General features: G+C 37.5%; 1 protein-coding gene across 3 annotated transcripts; it reads left to right on the top strand.

Moving 5' to 3' along the window:
* Positions 1-23,959, top strand: LOC118823472 (meprin A subunit beta-like). 3 transcript variants are annotated; one of them, XM_036593139.1, is made up of 17 exons: positions 1-80; positions 262-349; positions 474-492; positions 797-838; positions 7,509-7,540; positions 7,625-7,715; positions 7,806-7,923; positions 11,963-12,138; positions 12,385-12,603; positions 13,980-14,126; positions 14,217-14,252; positions 15,843-16,067; positions 17,720-18,166; positions 18,303-18,479; positions 21,009-21,117; positions 21,424-21,519; positions 23,846-23,959. In XM_036593139.1, exons 2-17 carry the CDS (start codon positions 293-295, stop codon positions 23,934-23,936), a joined length of 2,082 nt encoding a protein of 693 aa, XP_036449032.1. In that variant the 5' UTR covers positions 1-80; positions 262-292; the 3' UTR covers positions 23,937-23,959. The 3 variants fall into 3 exon arrangements, with proteins under 3 accessions (XP_036449032.1, XP_036449023.1, XP_036449040.1); XM_036593130.1 differs by having other exon boundaries at positions 29-138; XM_036593147.1 differs by lacking the exon at positions 1-80 and adding an exon at positions 141-183.
* Positions 23,960-26,284: the final 2,325 nt, after the last annotated feature.

The following is a 26,284-nucleotide window of genomic DNA, read 5'->3' as shown; positions in this document are numbered from 1 at the left end:
GTTTTGAGACAATGCATCCTATGAGGAAGCTGCTCAGGTGTTATGACAGTGGTGGTTATGTGGATCTGAGATAAGTCTATGTAAGTTGAAAAGGAGAGCAGACAGCTGTTCTGCAAGCAGAGAAAGCCAGCTAATGAGGTCTGTGGTGGTTGATTGATGTGTGCTAGAATAATCATGGCTATGGTGAAGTAGCATTTGCAGACGAGATTGAATGATTTTAGGTGCTGTACTTTTTTTCTAATTCAACTTTTATGTCCACAGGTGCAGAACAGTTAGTGAAACTTGATGAACCATGGATTTCCTTGCTTTTCTCCTGCTGAGCTTGGCTATCGCCCCTGCATCATTCACGGTGGGTCTACAAAAGGAAACATATAGACTCTATTAGTAATATATTACATTAGAGGTAATGATTCAAATCATTGCTTGAAGGATGTTTATGTATATTTAACATGTGATATGGTCTTTCTCCTCAGTCCCCACCAACAGTAATAGGTAAGCACAATATAATTTTCACAACATAATTTTTAGCGTAGATGTTTCTTCTGTATCTCATGTAAAGCTATTATTGGGCCCCGGGCCCCATTTTGTGAAGTGCTAGTATAGGCAGCCCTCATTTGGTTAAGCTTTAAGTTTTCAAAAAAAAGGAAAATACTTTTTATTGAAATTGGCACTGATAAACAGTCCAGATGGATGAGAACATTCAAACTATGTACACCTGATGTTTACATCAAGCCCTATTCACTCGTGCTTCATATCAGTTTTCCTGTACTCACCGCTTATCATCTGTTGTTTTTAGATGTTGATGATGATCAAAAGGACATCCCGGAGATAAACAAAGGTAAACTGCTTTGTTTTATATATATATATATATATATATATATATATATACATATATATATATATATATATATATATATATATATATATATATATAGGTGCACTTTGTAGTTCTATATATATTCTGAAAAAAGGCACTTGCCCCTTATGTTGTGTCAAAATTTCATCATAAGGAGACCAACAGAAATAGTAGTTTCAAAGTTACCTTATTGGAGATACAAGATTTTGTTCCAACAGCAGTGATATATATGTGTGTGTGTGGGTGTATTGTGGTATGTCTGACTCACAGGGACAAAATTCTTAAATACATACCATCACTATAGGGACTTTTGGTGTTCCTGTAAACCCTGCATGTTTAAGGCTGTTCTTTTAAGCATATAAGCATTTTCACTTTGTTAATGTACACTACACATGACAAACTATTAATGGGTCCATGGTTACTTAAATAATTTAAAAAGTGCCATTTTAAACCTCAGACCAGTTCTGTGTATGAGTTTGTGTATGTAAGTGTCGTTTTAAACCTCAGGCCAGTTCTGTGTATGAGTTTGTGTATGTAAGTGTCGTTTTAAACCTCAGGCCAGTTCTGTGTATGAGTTTGTGTATGTAAGTGCCATTTTAAACCTCAGGCCAGTTGTTTGTACGGATGTTTGTATCCATGGAGCCATGATTTCGAACTGCAGCGACTTACGCTTTTGCACCAAACTTCACCCATTTTTGTGGGCCGAGGAAAATGTACAGTCCCTGGAAGTTACAGACAGACATGTTCATCGTGAAGTGAATCTTTTTTTATGTTCATTTACCAGGTATGTATTTTTTCTTTTATATATCATCCAAAAGCATGAATTTTTGATTTTATAATGCATGTAAATACAATTTAAAAGCAGTGATATAAATATGTAGATATATAGTGTCAAGATGTTTTTTTTAAATAAATGAACTATTTAGGTGAAGAAAACAAGGTGACACTTCTTAAACATAACCTACCGTTGGTAGACTTATCTTGGAGCAACTCTCCAACAGCAATATTATGTACATTTATATCAGATAAAATGTAATCACTGAAAGTGTACTTTCCAACAAAAAAGCTTAGCTTAGCCTATTACATTGAGCTTTAGTTAGCCAGTGGGGCCTCACTGATTTACAAAATGACTTGATCATTGAATGGTTTAGATGTGAACAAAATCATTCAGAGTGGTTCGGTGGGAAATGGGCCTTTCAAGAGAAATTTACAGAGTCAGAATTGTTCACTATTATAGCACTAGGAACCAGACGTCTGACGTGCTTAATGGTTCTAAAAGTTACATCCCGTTAAGTTATTACATAAAATGGTTATGAATGCATTGCTTGATGCCTGAGACATTGTTTCGTGATTTTATAAAGTTTTGGCCTAAAACGTATTTTTAGTATAAACTATTACCCTAGGATAGTTCTGTGTTTCCTCTCAAAACCGCATTCTCAACTGAGATGCGCGCAGGCTAACGTGCTTTTGTTGTTACTAGCCTGAAGCTGCAGCCGTTCAACACGGCTAACGCCAGCAGCAGCTTTAGTTTACAGTTTATTTTTACAGTTTTCTTACCTGTTTTGGAAGATGGCAGAGTATGAGGTCTGTTGCTGGTGTCAACAACAAATGACTTGCTACTCTGCTTACCAGTCTATAAGCTAATCGCTAACAGTGATATGTACACAGTGACTAACGGCAACTAATTTATTTCACTCACAAACGTTTCTTACCTTGATTCCAGTTTCTGTGGTGGAAAATACAACAGAGGGAACAACATTTTTTCACTGGTCTTGAGTAAGTTAGTCTTGGTCGGTTAAGTTGTTCAACTTCTGTATTTGTGTGTAGCTTCAAAAAAAATTGCCACAACTTCAGGATTTCAGTTCAAGATTGTAACGGCAACTGCAAAAAATGCACCATACAGTATTTTATCTGCTTATTTTTGCATCCTGGTACAGCGCAGTTCACCACCACTCTGAACAATTAACAATTGTGATCTATCGCAGCTCCTCTGATGAATAATGTACCCAGAGAAAACATATTTTTTCAAATTTAGCACTATTTTACCATTAACAGTGTGATATATGAAGACTTATGAGACACATCTAAGTTCACTGGTCATTTTGGATAGTGGATAAAATAGTGATATGTGTAGTGTAGACATAATGACGTCTGGTTCCTAGTACTACAATGGTGAAAATTTTTGAGTCGGCAAGTTTCTCTAGAAAGGCACATTTGACACCAAACCACTCTGAATGAGTGTGTTTATATCTAAACTTTTGAATGATTAAATAATTTTGCAAAATCAGCGAAGTTTTCCTTTAAATAGGTTAAGTAACTCAGTAAATGCATTGTACTGCAATGCAATTAAACAAACCTGCTGTTAACGTAACGAGTCAGCAATAGGCCATGTATCTGCGCTAGCAGCTGGAAAGAACAAAAACTTGATTTGCCTGTTGAATATTTTACACCAGAATACTGTCGTCATGGTTAAAATGTATCAGATTTATTTATAGATTTTTTATAGATGCAAACAGGTGAATGTGGGTCAGCACAGGTGGGGTGGGGCAAGGTTGGGCTGTGTGTGTGAGGTAAGCTTACGGCTACCATTAGCAACCATTTTGACAACAGTAATGGTCAGTTCCCGGCAAGGTAAATATTCGGAATGCAATAAAAGTCTGAAACAGCAGGATCATCTCATAATTCCCGGACATAAATCTTTGGATGGTTTATGTTCAAACATATTGGCGTTCACAGTGACCGAACTCTGCAGTAAAATTTTGTTTCCTGGTGTGTATTTTTGAGTTTTGTTCATGCTTTTATTAAACTAAACTGGTGTGGTATTTCTACAGTTAGCAGACCTATACTAAGACTTTCATCATTCCACAAATAAACAAAGCCGAGCGCTCATGGCTGAACACCTGAAGGCCTCAAGGTGTTTCTGATTTATACCATTGACCAGGCCAGCATTTGGTGTAACATTTTTTAGATGTAGTGCCTGGCCAAGACTGAAATATATGATATAGGTAGGAAGTCTGTGCTGGGATTTTGATAAATAACTTTTTTATGATCAAATACGATACTATTTATATGACAAAAATGATGATTATAGAGCTCCTGTCTGTAGCGTTGCACATAAAATCACATTTGATGTTTCTTTTTTTCTCATTTTTTAATGAATACTGGCCTAATTCTGTCTGTTAGAATTTATTTATTTTTTTTTTTAATGGCATTGGTCTTTTCATATAAACACTATTAAGGTGGAGTAACTTAACTCAGTGGTACATCAGCAACAAATGATAGAAATTTAAAATTTAAATACAAATTTATTATTAGTCTTCTATGAAGTTCTCCTGGTTAACTTCAAGATGACACTATTTATCATTATACACACATTATAAATTTCTATGAATGTACAGAATAGGTTTTTCTGCTGACTTTGTTCATTTCATTCTGCCAAGTTTTGTTTCCTGGTACAGCAGCAAGACTGAAAAATATAGAGGACTCAACCCAAAAAATATGTCTCATTATTAGGGAACTGATCAGCACATCATAACTGAAGAAAGAAACAGAAATGAGTAGAAATGAGTGTGAAATTTGTCTGAATTAGCTAAGTAGTTTGTGTATTTTTTATGTGATTTTGATTACATCATTTTTATGTGATTTACATCATATTTTTGAAGATCTGACCTGTAACTGGTTTATAATATGTTGTTAAAATGTGCCATTGATACATTACTTACATTAAATAGGTGTATTGTTGATTTGTTACAAGTAATAGACTTAATGTTACTTAGATTAAGCAAAACCTAACATTACCAAACCTTACCCTTACCCTGGCCCTAATCCACCCCTAACCTCAACCTCAACCCAAAACCTAATTCTAACCCTCCAAAACTTAATCCTTATACTTAATCCTAACCCTGACCTTAATCCTAAACCTAACCTTGACCTCAACTCAAAACCTAACCCTAACCCTCACCCTGGCCCTTATCCTAACCTTAACTTCAACTCAAAACCTAACCCTAACCCTCACTATGGCTCTAATCCTTACTCTTACCTTTACCAAAACTTAATCCTAACCCTCACTCTGGCCCTAATCCTTACCAGTGTGTTTATAACAGCTTGTTGAGGATGTTGAGATGGTCTGTATTAAATCTGTTACATGCTCAGTTCCTCTCAGGTTAAACATCTACAGATACAAATTTAGATTCAGATTATCATTTTTTTACGCAGTTAATTAAAATTCTCTTGATAATCTACTGAATGTATTCACAGCTGCTACCTCATTAATATTCTGCTGATATGTTACTGAGAGTCTGTTGAGTGTCTGGTATAGTGTGTTTGGTATAGTGTAGTCAGTAATACTTCTACTTGCTTTGTTGCACACTGGGAGTTTCTCTATGAAACAAATAGGTTATGTGTGATTGGTATTACACTTTGGTAGATCCTTCCAATAGCTTGTTTATGAAGACAGTAATTTGTTTGTGAGGGCTTATTGTGCAGCTGGGAAAAGTGAAAGGTCATAGTCCGTATTTAAGCACTTGGTTTAAGTAAATTTTTGTGCTGTCTGAATTTAGTCTTATTTTCTGTACACAATAACCATATACTCTTCGTGGTATCAGCAAGTATTAGTATTGAGGTTTTCTGAATGTACATTGAAACGCATATTAATTTAATGCCTAAAATATGTTTTTTAAATTATTCTGTAGATGCCAGTAGCTAAATGGCTGTATCCTGTAATGTCAGTCTCAGGTGAGCCTGCTGATCCACATTTACAGGTAAGCCATTAAAGTCAACTAGCAATTCACAAGTTCAAAAAACGACATCTGTACACCAGGACATCATCAGGTGGAGTTCACTGAAACCAATTCGACTGCATTCCTTGCACCAAGAGATGGAAGAGATTTTAATTGCCAAGATATGGCCTGGGGCTGCTTGTGGAACAGATCATGCATTACTAATGTGCAATCTCTAAGTAAAGTTGAGAAAAAAAGACAATCAAACCATCAGACTTCCAAAATATGACGTGGAGAACATATCACCTGTCTTCAAAGTAAACATCAGCAATAAATTTCAAATGCTGGACACAATTGACAGTAAAACCAGAGGAGCTATGGACGGAACTCAAAGAGGCCATCAAGGAAGAATCAGAGAGACACCTGGGAAGAATGAAGAGGAAGAGAAAGAAATCAAAGTGGATGTCAGTGCAGATTGCAAAAAGAAGAAGAAAGAAATCAAGAAGGACAAAGATCTTTTAAGAGAACTCATGGGTTCCAGACTTTAGGCAGTTACTACTTAAACAGGATTTGCATCCAAGTGTTAAAAATAAACCTTGTAGTTATAACTATATTAGTTAGTCCAATTACTTTTGAACCTGTAAAAATGGAGGGACAATGTAAAAATGATTGTAATTTGTAAAGTTAATGTTAATACAATATTCCTATGAAAGACCTGAATTAAAGCTGAAAGTCTACATTTCAGTCTCATCTTGACTGCTTCATTTTAAATCCATTGTGGTGGTTTACAGAGATAAGATTACCAAAATATTATTACTGTCCAAATACTTATGGACTTGATTTTATAACATAAGAAACCATTTTCTTCGATTTGACTTGAACTTTTACAGGACACATGTCACATGGAATTCTGAAAAAAATCAATAAAATACCATAAATCGTCTTTAAACGCATCATTAAGATCACCAAATAGGCATATGCTTGTTGATTTCATGCGTTGTACGCTGTTATATTGTGAATGAATGTGTTGGCTAATCAGTCTTAAATTGTAGAACAGTTTGTTGGTGGATTTAGGTAAGAGTAGTTTTTCTTTCTATCAGCTCAAATATTTCTAAGACTTTAACTATTTTTTTCTTCTCTTTGTATAGTTTTACAGTTTTGTAATTGTTTGATGTACCCACAACGTTTGCATTAAAATTAAAACGGCCGTGAGTTACAGGACTGCCTAATTTAATGCTTTCAATAAAGAAAACAAAGAGTTTATCCATTATACATTAGCCAACTGCTGACTTGAGTTGCCTGATACTCACAAAATAAAAGATCTGTTTATTATAAAACCTATTTGATGACAGATTGACCATAATAAAATCTTCTTTAAAATACTGGTTGCACTTGTTTAAAATAAAGGTCAGATGACATATTCTTTATAGGTTAGCTTGGCCTTCATTATTTGTTCTTTTATTCCTGGGTTGTCCTCCTTAGGCAGTATCTGCTGTGTGTTGTGGATGTGGCCTGTCCTGATAGACCATGAGTCCTCACTAACACTCCTCTTGTCATGTCACAGTAAAGTTGTAAAAAATCAAGTACATGATATTACCATGATATGAAAGTAAAAACTGTGATTTTTAACTCAGATGTATCAGATAAAAATGTATTTTTGAAAGTTACTTGCACATCAATTACATAAGTGAAAGTGGTGTCCCCATAAACCAGTTAGTAAATCAGGTGTCCCCATATACCAGTTACCAGTATGTGTGTGAGTGTGTGTGTGTGTGTGTGTGTGTGAGAAACTGATCCTGATTTGGCCTTTTCATATATATTCAAACACAATACAAACCAATGGTGTGTGCCTTACACATACAAAAAATACAATAATGTCAGATTTATAGAATGTTATCATTTATTCTTTCATTTATTCATCATTCATTTTTCAGGTTTAAACCTCAGAGAAGGAGATATAATGGAGGTAAGTTTTAAGACAGTATTTCATGGTACATTACTTTAAATACAAATCCTTTAAGACTCTCTGTTGCCTCCACTTAAAAACTAGGACCCTTCTAAACAACTTCAAAGGAGTGCGATTTTGCTGAGCCAGTATCGGTGGAACAGATATATCCCCTACGTGCTGAATGGATCTCTCAGTAAGGAAAATCTTCAAATCTATTGTAGTCTTTTACTGATCTATGCTTGTATTGTTTGTGCACTAAAGCATATTTGGATTATTATTTCAGGCCTGAATTACAAAGGAGTCATCTTAAGAGCCTTCGAGCAGCTGAGACTGAAAGCGTGTATTGATTTTAAGCCTCGGACAACAGAGCAAGACTATGTCTCTGTGGAATCGCAAAGCGGGTACAGTGAATTCTGAAGGAAATCTCTGCATTAGATGTGATGGGTTTTCATTAAATGTACTTCACTATGATTGCTTAAATTACAGCTGGACACTCAATCACAGATTATCCCATTTATCTTATAGAAAAGAGGTTTATCTCGTCGTCATCTTTAGCTTGTTGCATGACGTCAATGTCCAAAACAAACAGGAAACAGAAACTCAACAGGCTGCATACTTCAGCGTAGGCCTACCACAAAGATCATCAAAATGTGATACCTTGTACGTTGCTTTGATTAACAGTTACTGATCTCAGGGTCATTCCACATTGACTCATATGACAGGTCATGCGTTTCAAAACATATTTTAGGCAAAAAAGCAGTCTTATGTGCCTTAATAAGGTACTGTAGTAAGGTGTCGAGACCACATCAAGACAAGGCCTAAAGGTGGCCAAGACTGAGACTGAGTCATGACCGAGAACCCAAGAAATACAAGTCTGCTTCCAGTGCAATGAAATAAAACAATTATGCTAACTAAAGCTACTGAGATGTACCTTTTAGGGGAACCACCCCAGTGACAAGAGGGGTACTGCCCCAGTGACAGTTCAGTGCCTTTATTTCTGATAGTGTATATGTGGTATTGTACAGAGATCTCACATTTGTTTCTGTGTTATTGGCTCAATTAAGAAAATGTTGGTTTGGATTCTTTTAAGCATATCAGATTTGTAAGTTCCAGCATCAAAATTGTATCAAAATGTCCAAAACATTAAGGTTTTAATTGTCTTAACAAGGAGTCATTAGTAGGTAAAGTAGCCAGAAATAAACAAATAAAGTAAGTTAGTATGAGACAGCTTTTCACTATGATTTAAATGTTGAAGTCTTGTGGGTAAATCTGCAAAAAGCCTTTCACAGAAATAAATTATTCTATATTATGTTTAAAAATATTGGTTCCACTCATCACTGATGGCTTCAAACAATTGAAAAACATTGCCAAGCTAGTTTATGTTTAATCTGAGACCAATTGTTTAAATCTGGTCTCTGACTTGGCCAAAACCATCAGTAAACACCATTATTATTATTATCATTATTTTGTGCATTGTGATCACGTATGTGGGGTGGAGTGTGAGCGAATGTAACTATTTTTACAGTTTGTTGTTTCACAGCACACTTTTACCAGGTACTCAGTGTTCTTAATGGCTTTGTGTGGATGTCTGAAGCTGCATTAGAGCAAAAATGTGCACTGGTTGAGGTCCAATTAAGCATTTTCAGCAGTGTAACAGTGTAGATCGTGCACACAAAATTTTAAATCTTATTCCAGTCTCATTCCAGTTATGTGAAAATCTCACTCCAGGCTATTCACCCAAATTGGCAACCCTGCCGGTTTAAAACTTGGTTTTGATTTGCTTGAGTACAAGTTGTATTATTGTAGAATTATATAAGCTGGATTCAATTGAGATCAAAGACTAAACTTGGTGATGCTGATAGCTAAAACCAAGACAAGCTTGAGCACAAATACTATTGAGACTGAATTAAAGTCTTACATAACTAGGAAAGGGCATTATCTTACAATGTGTCTGTATATGTACTGTGATGTCTTGATGGTTTAACATACATGATCAAAGTTTGTGGAAACATGAACTTCAAATCCGTATGTTTGGATAAGTACCCACCACTTTTTTTAATTGAGTTCAGGACATGTCCAAAAAACAAAACTCCACCCTCCTAAACTTCACAGACCACTGACCTATAGGCACAAACAGTCAAATTTAGAGGTAGAACCAATCAAGTCCTCATTTCAGCTGGGGGACAGGGCACTATTCGAACAGTAAAGCATTCCTGATTTTGTGTTCAGTGAGAGAAGCTGCAGCTCACTAATCCAGTAAAAATGTTTTTACTGTGATAAATGGACTAAAGCACTTGGTAACCATTTATGAAGTGTTTCAATGTTGCAAAATCGCTGCTATCACGATCCATAGTACACAAAAAGATCCCAAACCAGATACATTTTGTATTACGAAATGGTTACCATACCTAAAATGACAATGCATGGAAATCTACTTTTAACTTTTAATACTGTTATATAGTGTTGTAGTCAAGACTACTAGATCGAGTCAGGACCAAGACCAGATTGAGATTTTTATTTTCAAAATATATATGTGCATTCTAAAACTCTGAAACTGTACATTAATTATCATTATTATTAATTACATAGTATTATATTTTTTTAATATATTCTGTAAATCACAATATATTTAGTCAAAAACATTCTTAATTATTATTATTTGACTCAAACTTTGCCTTGTAACTGGAAGCGTTAGTGAGGTTATTGTCTTTTCTTCTCTAAAACATATTCAGAATCACCACCTAAAGTCACCTGAACGGAACCTAAACTACATCCATTTTTATTATTAAATAAAAGCATAGTAAAAAATAACATTCCCATCTGCTCTCAAGGGACGTTTGAATTTTGGAACCAATGAGTTTCAAATAGAAGTCAACTACAAAATGACAACAGCTTCAGTGGTTTATGCTCCATTCAAAGACCTTTTCTCTTAACCTTTCTCTTAGTCATTGGGCTGGAACCAAATCAGACAAGAGCTTTTTTTAAGCACCACACAAGTTGCTAAAAATCCTGTGACACAAGTCAAGAATTTGAGTTCCAAAAACTTGCTTAGCTAGAGTGACATTCCAAAAGTACATATGCACCTCCGTCACTTTCCACATAAAACCGGGGCTACAATGCAAACTGCTTTCTTCAAAATCCAGTTTGTGAGAATGTCAGCTATGAAATCTCCCACTGACAATGTGTGTTAAGGTCAAAATATCACAAAAAGGCCATGTACGGTTGCACAGCTGAAGACTTGCATAACAGAAGAATGGCAAAAAATTACACTTTCAAGACTGGATCAGTTTGGGTCTTCAGGACCAAAATGATTAAGTGTTGTTAAAGGAGAGGCAATGTAACACAGTAGTAAACATCCTCCTAATTTGCCTGTGCATCACAAACGGTGGAGAAAACTACACTTAAATGAGGCTTTTTGCATGTGCTAAATGTTCTCAATAGCTCTAAGAAGTTTTTCAAAAACTTTTTTCTAGACATCATTCACCGATATCTTCTTACGTTTTTCAGTAAATTTGTTGTAAGAAAAAGTCTACGTCATATTTATGACGTGTTCTTAAACCACAGAATTGTTCGCACCTTTGTGCTCTTGAGTGGGTGTAGATTCTGTTCTTAACTAAGAACAAACCCCAAATAAGAAAAATTGGCGAGTGTCAGAATCTTCGTGAAAACTGTGGGTGTTAAGAAGAAATTTCTTCTTGAGAGCGGCTGGTGAAAGAGACCTGATGTTAATCTTCTTAATTATTCTTGCTGACTCGGTGTAGAATATTTATATGCTACACAGAGAAGACAAAAGTGGCTTTTCTGCAGAACAGACGGATTCTGCTGATCATTACAGTTTATCTTTGTTGGTTTTCTCTATCCAATCAAATCCTGAAGAATAAAATCAATTATTTTCCACCCATATATACATTCTGCTTTCCGATTCTCATTACCTTTAACTAGGCTGCTTCCCCAGTATGAAAGGCCATCCGCTCCTTCGCTTCTTAATCGTACAAAATACACTCCTGCAACATTTTTCCTTTGCATAGAAAAGTGTCACCTTTGCAAAGTAATGAGGTCACGATTTAGCTGCAAATCATCATTTCAAATCACCTTTCAATCAAAGAACATGAACGCATTCAACAACTAACAACAAAGGGAAAATATAGGTAAACATTCAAGTATAAATTGAACTATAATATCAGAGTGAAAACGAGTCTTTTTATAGAAGATAGAGAGGTGTCGTCCCGAGTAGACTGGGGCAGAGTATTCCATAATTATGGAGCTGAGTCTACATATTGATACTCAAAGGAACTGATGCTATACAGTGATTTATCAAAACACCAAAAACCTTAGTTGGGTTTTAAAATGTGTAAAATATGTTTTAAAACTGAGCCCAAAAAAGGGTTTTAAAGTTTTGGTGTGCTCTTTTAATAGTGCAGTCTTTCACTGATCTTACAGGTGTTGGTCCTATATTGGGAAGATAGGTGGGCGGCAGCAGCTCTCTATTGGAAATGGGTGTGGATACATCGGCATTGTGGAGCACGAGTTTCTTCACGCTCTGGGCTTCTATCACGAACAGAGCCGATATGATCGGGACAACTACGTAACCATCATTTATGAAAACATCATTGCAGGTCATTACCATGTTTCTGAAACCTTTTAACATGTCTCAACTGTGTTTTTGTCCTTTAAACATGTTGGTTTTATCTGAATAAGAGACCGTAAAGCATGGATAAACCAGAGTTAATCATTTAATAAATAAATCTACATCACAAATTTCTGTGAGTTTTCAGGAATGGAATATAACTTCAATATATTTTTTATACAAGCCATGCTAAATCATTATCATACATTTCTGTGTATGTGCTCACTGGTTTCAGGATACGCAAGTAACTTTGAGAAGGCGTCTGAGCAGATAAGCACCATACAGGGAACTCCATACGATTACACGTCTGTGATGCACTACGGACAAGATGCTTTCACCAATGGGAGCGGACACACCATAATCACCAAAGTCCCTCAGTTCCAAGATGTTATTGGTCAGCGCTATGACCTGAGCCCTTTAGATGTGTTGGAGCTCAGCAAGCTCTATAAATGCAGTATGTATTTTTATACATTTTTTCAATGAGCGCCAAAGGTTGAATTGTTTGATTTCACCACACAATGAGTTTGAATTATTTGACAAAGTTTCCACAACCCATTGCCAACCTAAATACACAGTCTTAGGTGAATACATTTAGAATGCTTAAAACATACAATCTTGTAAAGGAACATACAATCTTTAAAAGAAACACCATTAATCAGCACATAGCATGTATCAAATATTCCAGATATGAGAAACTCTAAAGAGGATTGTAACAAAAATCATCTTTGCAAACACTAAAGTCCCTGCTAAAACCTGAGTAAACTGATAAATCAGATGACCAGTTATTAATCTCAGTGTTACTGAACTCTGCCAAAGCCTGAGTAGACTGATAAATCAATGTGATGATCAGTTATTAATCTCAGTGTTACTGAGCTCTGCTAAAGCCTGAGTAGACTGATAAATCAAAGTAATGATCAGTTATTAATCTCAGTGTTACTGAGCTCTGCTAAAGCCTGAGTAGACTGATAAATCAATGTGATGATCAGCTATTAATCTCAGTGTTACTGAGCTCTGCTAAAGCCTGAGTAGACTGATAAATCAATGAGATGATCAGTTACTAATCTCAGTGTTACTGAGCTCTGCTAAAGCCTGAGTGGACTGATAAATCAATGTGATCAGTTATTAATCTCAGTGTTACTGAGCTCTGCTAAAGCCTGAGTACACTGATAAATCAATGTGATCAGTTGGTAATCTCAGTGTTACTGAGCTCTTGAGGGATAAATGAACTGAATGGTCTTCTTAGTACCACCACTAAATGTGTACATAGTGATAAGCTTAGCATCAGTGTTGTACTGGACTCATGCATACATTTGTGGGATGATGGCACATAAATGTCATTAAACATAAATCATGTACCAATTTTTCGAGATTTAGTGGTTGTGATTGGGCGAATTGTTGCCTTTGTTCATGAGACAGATAGTGGTCCTTCTGATGGGACTTGGGGGGGGGGCAGCTGTGGACTGAAGCAGGCCAAAAACATATTGAGAATTCTGTAACTTCATTTTAATGAGCAAAATGTTTCAGGAAACTCCCAACCAGTAACAGTGAGGAACAGTGTGAATGAAGTAAGAACAGCAGAATACTTTACAGAATACATTTAGTATTTCTTGAGGTTTTCTGCACAGATCTGCTTCAGTGTTCTTTGAAATTTCTACTCTGTAACTGACCCAACTCACTGATCATTTCTGCTACACAGACATTCCAAATCAGTAGTTATGAGACATGGGAAACTTCAGTGTTCACAGTGACAAAAAAAGACATAAAAAGACAAAAGATCAATTGCTGCTGTGTTTGTGTGTTCAAAAGCATTTATGTTTTGCTTCATAACAGATTCAACCATTTCCTTTCTGGACCGCTGTAGCTTTGATAATGACATGTGTCAGATGGCAACCTGCTCTTCCACCGCTAATGGATGGAAGATGGCGAGCAATGTATCTGGAGGTCCATTTAGTGACCACTCCAACCTGGCGTCCATAGGTGATGTTTCTAGTTGTCATCAAAATTTAATTTGAATAAAACTGGCATCAATTTGGATGTCATTAAGATATTTTCAATTTTCTTTTTCAGGTGTTCCTGCTGTGTCTATGAACACCACTTCATCAGGTATACATTTGAGGCGGAGCATGTGCTGCTGTTATATATATATATATACACACACACACACACACACACACACACACACACCGATCAGGCATAACATTATGACCACCTCCTTGTTTCTATGCTCATTGTCCATTTTATCAGCTCCACTTACTATATAGGAGCACTTTGTAGTTCTACAATTACAGACTGTAGTCCATCTGTTTCTCTGCATACTTTGTAAGCCCTCCTTTACCCTGTTCTTCAGTGGCCAGGACCCTCATGGACCCTCACAGACCAGGTGTTATTTGGGTGGTGGATCATTCTCAGCACTGCAGTGACGCTGATATGGTGGTGGTGTGTTAGTGTGTGTTGTGCTGGTACGAGTGGTTCAGACACAGCAGTGCTGTTCGAGTATTTAAACAGTGTCCACTCAATGTCCACTCTTTTAGACACTCCTACCTTGTTAGTCCACCTTGTAGATGTAAAGTCAGAGACGATAGCTCATCTGCTGCTGCACAGTTTGTGTTGGTCATCCTCTAGTCCTTCATCAGTGGTCACAGGACGCTGCCCACAGGACGCTGTTGGCTGGATACTGTGGGACTATTCTCAGTCCATCAGTGACACTGAGGTGTTTAAAAACTCCAGCAGCACTGCTGTGTCTGATCCACTCAGACCAGCACAACACACACTAACACACCACCACATCAGTGTTACTGCAGTGCTGAAAATGATCCACCACTACTGGTGCTTGGCTATGAAGGACCCACTGGGTGTTTACAGTGCCACCCTGAGGCAGACCAGTGCTGCATCTGTAGTTAGTTAAGAGTACCAAAGACAGAAGCTCGCCGATTGTGGGTGCAGCAGCTAAACAACAACCTTCCCCCGTATTTGTTTTTTGAGTGTCTATTTTTTTCCTAAAGAAAAGCATAACATCATGATAAGTTTATTATCAAGGACCTTCCAGAATTTTAGATTTCGAGACATTCCAAGACGTCCAAGAGGTTAATTAGGGACCCCCTGTATTTCACAGTTTCGTCACTGAGGGGACATGTAAAAAAAAAAAGATAACAAATCCAATTTAAACAGGGCTTAAGACACGTCTGTTACATTCTGAGAGTGTTCTCGGTCTGCTCAGTAGTTTTATTCGAAAGTATTCATGGGTAATTTACTACAGTGTACTTTCATGCAATTGCTCACTGTTACTTTTGAAAAACTAGATATTAATACAATGTTTGGAGCTTTCAGCCTTATGATGATCTGCTTTAGTGGCACTGACGCGTCTTTGGTTCACGCTTGGTCAAAAGATAAAAATGGCTAATTCCAGCTGTAGAACTGTAATGTCAGTTGCGTTTTATCCTATTTAGCCTGGGCATCTGGGAAACTTCCACTTAGTCCTCAACAATGAGCTTGTGATTCCTACATTGTTCAGCCAAAACAGAAGTAAATTTGCTCAATTTTAAGCAGAAATTTGGCACTTTTAGTTTTGGATATATTGTGTTGGAATGTTGAGCCAAAACAACTAAAATAGAGTCAAATCACTTGCAAACGCTCCTATACTTACAATAGTTATTACTTGTTTTGGACGGTGCTTATGTGTACTATTGTCTGCAGGGCCGTCTTTCTTCATGCACTTCAGCACAAAGACTGGAAAGGAAGGAGACTCAGGCCGACTGGCGAGTAAGGAGATGACACCCCGCAGAGACTGCCACGTCCAGTGCCTGCAGTTTTTCTACTATCACAGTGGGAATGAGACTGACCAGCTCAACATCTGGATCAGAGAGTACCAGAATGACATTGACACAAAAGGAACCCTCAGACTCATGGACCAGATCACAGGTGATGGAACCGATGATTTCCTTTTTGTAACAATGCAGCACAATTCTAACCGTAAGATAAAACTTCTTTAAAACATTACAGTTGAAATCTTATCACTTAAACCAATTTGCCAGTTAATGATATCTACAAGCCCATTTCCAAAAAAGTTGAGACGCTGTGAAAATTGTAAAGAAAAACAAAGTGCAATGATGCGCAAATCATTAAAACCCTATATTTAATTGAAATTGCATCAAAGACAACATATCAAATGTCGATACCAGGAAATGTTATTGTTTTTTGAAAAATATATGCCCATTTTGAATTTGATGCCAACACCACGTTCCAAAAAAGTTGAGACGGGGGCAACAAAAGGCTGGTAAAGTTGTGTAATGCTTAAAAAACACCTGGTGGTTAAATGGCAACAGGACTGGGTATAAAAAAGCATCTCAGAGAGGCTGAGTCTTTCAGGAGTAAAGATAAGGAGGGGTTCACCACTCTGTGAAAGACTGCACGATCAAATAGTGCAACAATTCAAGAATAACATTTCTCCATATAAAACAGCAAAGAACTTTTGTGATTTTCATCATCTACTGTATATAATAACATTAAAAGATTCAGAGAATCTGAAGAAATCTCTGTCTGCAAGGGACTGTGATCTTTGGGCCCTCAGATGGCACTGCATTAAAAACAGACCTGATTCTGTAGTGAAAATCACTGCATGGGCTCAGAAACACTTCTGAAAAACACTGTCTGTGAAAACAGTTCGTCGCAGCATCCACAAATGCTAATTAAAGAAAATCCTATGTTCCTATGTTTAGCAAAAATGGGAAAACTTTTCACTTTCAAAACTACAGCAGTGTCTCCTCAGTTCCCAAACACTTACAGAGTGTTGTTAAAAGAAGAGGTGGTGAAACACAGTGGTAAACATGCCCCCGTCCCAACTTTTTTGGCTCATGTTGTTGGCATCAAATTCAAAATGGGCAAATATTTTTCAAAAAACAATAACATTTCTCAGTTTCAACATTTGATGTCGTCTTTGTAGTATTTTCCTTTAAAATATGGTTTACATGATTTGCATATCATTGCATTCTATTTTTATTTACTTTTTGCACAGCATCCCAACTTTTTTGGAAATGGGGTTGTACTTCTATCAAACCTGATCGGCTATTTTATCAGAAACGCCTCCCATAAAGATGCACTCTGTTTACACTTAATGCAGATTTTGCAGGAGTGTTAATTATACATACAGCTTGATCTTTAGGTCTCAAAATGCAAAATCATTATTATACTGATAAAGATATGATGACAATAGTAGATATTGGGTTCTCTCTGAATACTCTTTTAACACACTCACAATTATCTGATTCATCCGCTTGGGGAGGGGGTCTGACACACTATTATAAAATGTTCTTCCCTACACTGCATGCAATTACATATTTCCAACAGAGAGGTCTCCAAATCCCGAGTGTGAAATCTTTCACTTTTCAAAATTATTTTTGCATTTGAAGTTGGAAACTTAAGTGCACCTTAATCTACCTGATAAAATACCCAATGTAGGTACAAAATAAATTGGCAACTAACAAAGTACATAGGTTTGAAGATTTTAATGAATGATATAAATTATGTGTACCTAATTAACAACTCAGTGTACATAAAAAAAAAATTGTTTTCAGGACCTCCCACTGATCACTGGCAGCTCCGCTATGTTCCGCTGAATGCGGAGAAGCCATTCCTAGTGGAATTTGAAGCACGGAAAGGAGCCGGATATTCCAGTGGAGGCTTCTCAGTGGACGATATCAACCTGTCGGAATCAGAGTGTCCTCATAACGTATGGCAGCTCAGGAACTTCATGGAGCTTTGGAACAAATCTGCACCTGGCACTTACATATTCAGCCCAGCCTACTACTCACCTGACGGCTATCGCTATCAGGTACTTCTGAGACTGATTCAGGACCGCCTTTCCATCTTCGTGCGACTGGTGTCTGGTGTCTATGATGACCAGCTACAGTGGCCCTGCCCATGGAGACAAGTGACTTTCTTACTGCTGGATCAGAACCCTGACATCCAACAGCGCATGTCGAATCAAGCAAGCCTCACAACTGACCCAACTATGATATACGGTGAGACCTTGCAAAAATTAACTTTGTGCTCTCAAACATCATCTGTACAGTGTAAATACAATGTTGATTTCACCCTGTTCATTTTCCACTATGAATATGATCTATTATTCTAAGCTGTCGCAATCTTTTATTTTAGGAGGAAAGTATGTGTGGGGCAAGCCTAGTGATGTGGGAACTCTCACAGTCATCAATGGTAACGAGACAGTAAATGCGACTGATGGATGGGGTTATAGCATGTTTTTGGAAAAAGGCCAACTCGATGACAGGGAGTTTGTCAAAGGCGGTGATCTCATCCTTCTCATCAGCATGCAAGGTTAGCTTTCATTTTACAGTCTGACATTACAAGGTTTTACCCATACTTGTCTACACACAGTGCTGTGCAAAAAGTCTTAAGCAGCCACGAAAGTGTATTTGTGCCTGTAAAAACGTTACAACTTTAAAATAATTGTAGATATTTATGCAGAATCCTGATTTCATTCAATAAAGGACTGATGAGCGAAGTACCCCATGGTACTTGACCGGGTCCCACGTTGGCTCGTTAATCCAGCATCGGTTGGCTGCTAACTCACTCACCATAGCAGTGCTGAAGCTAGCTTCAATGGCAATGTTTTGTTTAACAATTCTTCTTTTAGAAATGCTCTTTTTGGGCTCCCGAGTGGCGCAACCGTCTAAGCGTTGGCCCTATCATCAGGAGATCATGAGTTCGATCCCAGGTTCAATCCTAAGAGAGCACAATTGGCCTCGCTCTCTCTGGGTGGGTAGGATGGCCCCCCTTCTCCCCCATCACTCAAAGCGATGCTAGTCAGCGCAGGCGTCTGTTAGCTGACGTAACAGATCTGGCGGTTGGCGCTTTCCTCCGAGCGCGTTCAGCTGTCCAATGACGCTGCGTGAGCGGCAGTTAAAAAAATAAAGAGGTGTTTCACAGGTCTCGGAGGAAGCCTGTGTTAGCCTTCACCATCCTAGCACTGGTAGTATCGAGTGATTCGGGGAGTCCTAACTAGCGGGTGGAACTAGAGACAACTAAATTGGGGAGAAAATTGGGTAAAAGATCTTATCTCCTCTTCTGGCTTCGGTTTGAGAAATGAGTGATGACTCACACTTTCTACCAATGTCTTGGGAAATTGGGAAGTTTTCAGATTTACAAATACACTGTGGAATGTTTGAAGTTTTTCAGAGGTATCCCAGGCGTAGTACCAGTTGCTTGGCTATGAAGGACCCACTGGGTGACCAGTGTTGCATCTCTAGTTAGAATAGAATACCAAAGATACTTGCTGATTGTGGGTGAAGCAGCTAAGCTTATTTGGATCTGTTCTTATGGTAGTATTTTTAACAAATAAATGCTTACTGCTAGAGCAATGTCTTTATATCTTCTGATAGATGGCCTAGGACTTTGCACAATACTGTATATGGGTCATTTACTTGAGATGCATTTTTTGTGTCAATTATTTTCCCAAAAAATAATGTAATAAACACATGAATTATTCAACAGTACCTCTTTTATGTCAAACAGTTTTCAGTGCATTTTCAAAAGTCTTAAAATGTAGGTGTTGCAACCGTCCAACCATATATGTTGATTAAGTAAACTAACAAAAAAGGTAATTTAGTTACATAAAATTCCACATAAAATAGTTTGGCATGTTTTTTTTTTGTTAAAAAAAAGGCATTTTCGAGTCATAGTTAAAATAATAATAATAATAATAATAATAGTTATAAAAAAAAGATTTTTAAAAACTGTAATTTAGAAAACCTTATTTGTGGGAGATGGCAGGGAGGTCCTTGGCGACATGGACCCCTGTGGCAGAAACTGGCTCTTGGCACATGGAACGTAACCTCACTGGGTGGGCAGAAGCCAGAGAAGTATCAACTAGATATAGTTGGGCTCGCCTCTACCTACAGTTTCGGCTCTGGAACCAAACTCTTAGATAGGGGGGTTGGTCCCTCTTCTACTCAGGAGTGAGAGGTGCCGGGCAGGTGTGGGGATACTCACAAGTCCCCAGCTGGGCGCTGTGCAGTTGGAGATTGTCCCGGTGGACGAGAGGGTCACCTCAATGCGAATTAAAATCGCAGGGAGGAAAACTCTGACTGTTGTGTGTGCTTATGCACCAAACCAGTTCAGAGTATTCGGCTTTCTTGGAGCAAGTCGGCGGGGTTCTGGAACGGGCCGTAATCTTGCTGGGAGACTTCAATGCTCAAGTTGGCAATCACTGGGAGACCTGGAGAGGGGTGATTGAGAAGAACGGCCTCGAATGTTGCCATTTATTGCTTTGTCTTTTTTTCACCTCTCAGCCCACCGCAAATATTGCACTTCAGCCCCCAAGATGAAAAGGTTTGGCCAAGTTAGACAGATAATCAGCTGATACTCCATAAGTGGGGGTGGAGGGACTTTACAATGTGTGTGGCCTCATGTTTATACCCCAGGGAAACAGGAAATGGTCATAGACACCAATGGGGTTCCTGGAGACTAGACTCCCCTCAGAGATGTGCACTTCTTTGCTTTCATTTAAAATGTTCTTGAGGGTGCCAATAATTGTGCACCTTTTAGTTTTTAGAGAGTACACTATTGTTAAATCAACACTAATGATTAGATAAATGGTAGGCCTTTTCTCCAAACGTCTCCACACGTTTCATACAAAAACAATCACAGAAGTGTTTTCCATCGTGCTTTAAATAAGGCCCTCAAGTACTGGAAGAAAATTAAAAATGCTAAATTTTCTAAATTCATATTTATTGTTTATGATTGTTTTGCCGATTTTCTTATTTGGAGCCAAAAATTCAGGAGTTGACTGCCTTTCCTGTCCAAATCAGCTATAATTTGTGTCTTTGTGTTTCTGATTGTGGTCAGACGTCTCAGCGCTGCAGCAGAATAATTCTCTGCCCTGCCCCAAAGTGCCAGCGAAGACCTTCAGTGTCTCTCCTTATCAGGGAGCTCAAGAAGGATCCTGCACAACACAGTAAACAACCATTCACACTTTTCATACACGTTTCATACAAAAACAATCACAGAAGTGGTTTCACATCGTGCTTTAAATAAGGCCTTCAAGTACTGGAAGAAAATTCAAAATGCTTACATTAAATGGTTTCATTACAAGAAAGGCAACTTAACCATCTTCATTTGCTACAACTATTTTTTGTAAATGCCTGTCAATGTGTACCATGTACCATATGGTCTGTCAGCAGATGTGAAGTTTAAATTATATCACTGGACATGTTTTTGAAGATAAGATGCAATAATTACGTAAACCTTTCACCACAACCAGGATCACACCCCCAACCATGACCACGACCACAACCAAGACAACCACAACCACACCCAGAACCACAACCTTCACCAAGACCACCACAGACGAAGACAAGTACATTGATTCCTACTTTTTTTTTTTACTGACAATAAATACACTTGACTGCTACATTTGATCACTTATTAATGCAAATATCAGTGTCAGTATTTAAGGCCATGTTCTCTGATTGAACTTCAATGTTCTTGAAATATAAACTTACTGTGTTTTAGGCAATATGGCCCAATATATTTATAGGCAGACTTATAATGAAGGTTTAAGTTAGGGCTGCACAAACTTAAAGTGCAATGCTTGTGGTGGGCTGAGGGCCAAAAACAAAATAGTATACATATAAAGAAGATATGTGGGTTTTTAAAAAAGGTTATTATTAACTAATGATATGTTAATAGAAAAGTAAGAATTTAATAAACTATATATACACAACCCCACGCTGTGCAAAATGTAAATAAAAACAAAATGCAATTGCGATGTGCAAATCATTTAAACCCTATATTTTATTGAAAGTAGTACAAAGACAACATATCAAATGTTGAAACTGAGAAATTTTATTGTTTATATATGCCTATTTTAAGGTTGACGCCAACAAGGTCCAAAAAATCAATTGTGTAATGCTTAAAAAAAAACAAACAAAAAAAACACCTGGTGGTTGATTGGCAACAGGTCAGTAACATGACTGGGTATAAAAAAGCATCCCAGAGAGGCTGAGTCTTTCAGAAGTAAAGATGAGGAGAGGTTTACCACTCTGTGAAGGACCGTACGATCAAATAATGCAACAATTCAAGAATAACGTTTCTCATCATAAAATAGCAAAGAACTTTTGTTTTTCATCATCTACTGTATATAATAACATTAAAAGATTCAGAGAATCTGGATAAATCTCTGTCTGCAAGGGACAAGGACAAAAACCAGTATTTGCTGGCCGTGATCTTTGGGCCCTCAGGCAGCACTGCATTAAAAACAGACATGATTCTGTAGTGGAAATCACTGCATGGGCTCAGAAACACTTCTGAAAACCACTTTCTATGAAAACAGTTTGTCGCTGCATTTACAAATGTAAGTTAAACGCAAAGAAGAAATCATACATAAACAGGACCCAGAAATGCTGCCACCTTCTCTGGGCCCGAGCTCATTTAAAATGCACTGAGATTTGGAAAAGTGTCCTGTGGTCCGACGAATCAGAATTTAACATTTTTTTTGGAAATCATGGACGCTGTGTCCTCTGGGCTAAAGACCACTCAGCTTGTTATCAGTGCACAGTTCAAAAGCCTTCATGTTCATGAAGGTATAGTGGTGCATTAGTGCACATGGCATGGGTGACGTGCTCATCTGTGCAGGCACCATTAATGCTAAACGATATATACATGTTTTGGCAACATATGCTGCCATTCAGACAACGTCTTTTTCAGGGATGGCCTTGATTATTTCAGCAAGACAAAACCAAACCACAGTCTGCATGTATTACAACAGAATTGCTTTGTATTAAAAGAGTCTGGGTGCTAAACTGGCCTGCCTGTAGCCCAGACCTGTTACTCACTGATAACATTGGTGCATTATAAAATGAAAAATACAACAAAAGAGACCCCAAACTATTGAGTAGATGAAATTCGATATCAAGTAAGAACGGGAAAACATTTCACTTTCAAAACTACAGCAGTGTCTCCTCAGTTCCCAAACGCTTTGAGTGTCGTTAAAAGAAGAGGTGGTGAAACACAGTGGTAAACAAGCCCCCCTCCCAACTTTTTTGGATCGTGTTGTTGGCATCTAATTCAAAACGGGCATATATTTTTCAAAAAACAATAACATTTCTCAGTTTCAACATCTGATATGTTGTCTTTGTAGTATTTTCCTTTAAAATATGGTTTACATGATTTGCATATCATTGCATTCTAATTTTATTTTATTATTCTGCAGAGTGACCCAACTTTTTTGGAAATGGGGTTGTAGTATTAAAATGTCATTTGGTGAATGAGTGGATTTAGGGCAGGCTTAACCAAACGTCCTCATGGATGTCATTTGATCATTTTAGGTATGTCTCTCAACAGCATGTCATTCCAGCTCAGTGAGGACTGTGTGAGGCTTTTGGTCAAAGTTTCTTTACATACAGTGTTTGGTTGAAGCTGCGTAGGTCTCTGTTAGTAGCGCGAAACCATTTCCATATATTCTATATATTCAATATGTCAAACCGTATATTCAAAATATTCAGTATTTTCCCAGTTATTTGATTCAGTTGACACAAAACATTAATGTGTTGGGATTTTTTTTGTTGTGCAAAATGTTGAAAGCAAGTTCTCAGTTAAACCGTTCAGTGGATCAAGTAAATTATTACTGATGTTTCAAAAAAAACACTGTTTACAAGTACTTTCTGTTTATCTCTCTCTTTCAGGGAATGCTTGGACATCTTTTGTTCCGGGGCTAATATTGTGCATCCCTCAGTCGCCCTCCTGCTGGCTTTCATGCTCTTGGTAGTAAACTAGCAGTCAGGAAATATTCATCAGAAATAAACTGATAATGCACTAGTAGCCAAGTCAGAATCCAAAGCCATGCAAATGTAATCTTTGCCAGTTTTGTTGGCCATTATGTACCAATCATCTAATGAATTTGGTTATGGTTATGATTGTGAGTCTAAATCAAGGAAATCAAGATCATTCTGTAATATAAATTTTTAGACGTGGCGATATTCTTATATTCAAAAGATGATTGTTTTTAGCTTTTTAATTCTGTTTAGCCCAATTTACTCATGACATCCAGGAACTTGACACTTGACAGTTATCATTTACAATACTGTTTTAGGGTCTCTTTGCTATTATCTAAAGAAAAGAAAACAAAACAGTTAAACCAAAACAAGTTATGCCAGCTTTTTACATTATTTTATCATTGAAAGCATGTGTTTAACATGATCTGATACCTGATAATGCTGGCCAAAAAAACCTGACAGCACTAAATCAGCCTGCATACTGAACTTTTTTGAGTGAGACCTTAAATCAGGATTGTAAGCACTTACATTAATCTTTTACACAACATGAAAAAAACCCTTTTTTCAGTATAAAAATATATATAGGTTACGGAACTTTTTACATCTGACTTGACTTTATGATACACAAAATATATTCGCCATTGTTTTTTCATGAATCAAACCTTAATGCTTGATATGCTTTGGACTGTTAAATAGAAGTCATGTTTCCTTTTAATTACCAATCAGCTGTCCAATCTCATTTGTGTTTTCTGTGTAAAAATCAAATATGAGATTAAAATTTGGTTACAGATTAAAATTGGCCTTAAGTGAATTTTACTGCATATATTAAAGACATTTTGTCTGGTATCGTTAATGAAAGTGGATCAGACGATAAAAAACAGACAAAACTGCAGTAACACTGACGTGGTGGTGGTGGTGTGTTAGTGTGTGTTGTGCTGGTCTGAGTGGATCAGACACAGCAGTGCTGCTGGAGTTTTTAAACACTGTGTCCACTCACTGTCCACTCTATTAGACACTCCTACCTTGTCAGTCCACCTTGTAGATGTAAAGTCAGAGACGATAGCTCATCTGCTGCTGCACAGTTTGTGTTGGTCATCCTCTAGTCCTTCATCAGTGGTCACAGGACGCTGCTCACAGGACGCTGTTGGCTGGATATTTTTGGTTGGTGGACTATTCTCAGTCCAGCGGTGACACTGAGGTGTTTAAAAACTCCAGCAGCACTGCTGTGTCTGATCCACTCAGACCAGCGCAACACACACTAACACACCACCACCACGTCAGTGTTACTGCAGTGCTGAGAATGACCCACCACCAAAATAGTACCTGCTCTGTGAGGGTCTAGGGGGGTCCTGACCACTGAAGAACAGGGTAAAAGAGGGCTGACAAAGTATGCAGAGAAACAGATGGACTACAGTCTGTAATTGTAGAACTACAAAGTGCACCTATATAGTAAGTGGAGCTGATAAAATGGACAATGAGCGTAGAAACAAGGAGATGGTCATAATGTTATGCCTGATCGGTGTATGTATATATATATATATATATACACACACACTTGTGTATGCAGTAACTCCTGGAGAGTGTGATCTAATGATAGAACCACTAGATGGCAGTCAAGTTGTTTCAAATGTTACACTTTTAACAACGAACACAGCCATCCAGAAACTGAATGGATGTCTCAGAAGACAAAAAGAAACACCAGCAACTTTTCACAACATGAAAAAAGCAAACAAAAACCTGTAATTTGATGCTCTAGAAGAACAAGAAAGGTTTTACTCATTTACTCGTAAATTAAAGTCATAAATAAATGGAATCATTCGATTCATAAAAGAAGCCAAAAGACACAACTCAATTGTCTACACAGTCAGCAGGTCTGAGGAGGGCTGTGAAATTCTTTTCCCGTGATATTAATATGATTTGAATAAGATCAGTGCCAAAACACCAAAAAACAACCTTGTCGGGTCATCGTTCTGCAGCTGGCATCATTCCCACATTAGGAAACCAAGGGTTGAAGCTGATTTCTCAATGTGAAAAATCAATAACGCTTTTAAAAGTCTTCGCTATTGGCCCTGTTTTTGTTCTATGCATATATTTCCCCCCAAATTTCACTGGATCCTTAAAATTATGAGGTCATTGAGCACCCAAAATATCAGTATTGCTACATCCTGTCAATGGAATAACTTTGCATGAAAGCAATTCTAATACTACACGTTAACACTATTATATACCAACACCACCTACTCAAACTTTAGGCTGCAACTGCCAAAGCAACTTTACTACACCTGACAAAGCCTGCTGGTTAGTATGGTGTGTTTTGGTGAATTTGCCAGTCTTATGATGTCAGTTCGA

The sequence above is a fragment of the Colossoma macropomum genome, unplaced genomic scaffold (genome assembly GCF_904425465.1).
Source record: "Colossoma macropomum unplaced genomic scaffold, Colossoma_macropomum, whole genome shotgun sequence".
Classification (NCBI taxonomy): domain Eukaryota; kingdom Metazoa; phylum Chordata; class Actinopteri; order Characiformes; family Serrasalmidae; genus Colossoma; species Colossoma macropomum.
Note: the sequence above shows the minus strand (reverse complement) of the source record. Positions and strands in the feature narration are given on the sequence as shown.

Bases quoted from the DNA above. Each gene is read 5' to 3' on its own strand.
- LOC118823472 (XM_036593139.1), top strand. From the start codon at position 293: ATGGATTTCCTTGCTTTTCTCCTGCTGAGCTTGGCTATCGCCCCTGCA. The intron at 12,139-12,384 runs GTCATTACCATG...CACTGGTTTCAG, and splicing joins TTATGAAAACATCATTGCAG to GATACGCAAGTAACTTTGAG. The intron at 18,167-18,302 runs GTGAGACCTTGC...CTTTTATTTTAG, and splicing joins TGACCCAACTATGATATACG to GAGGAAAGTATGTGTGGGGC.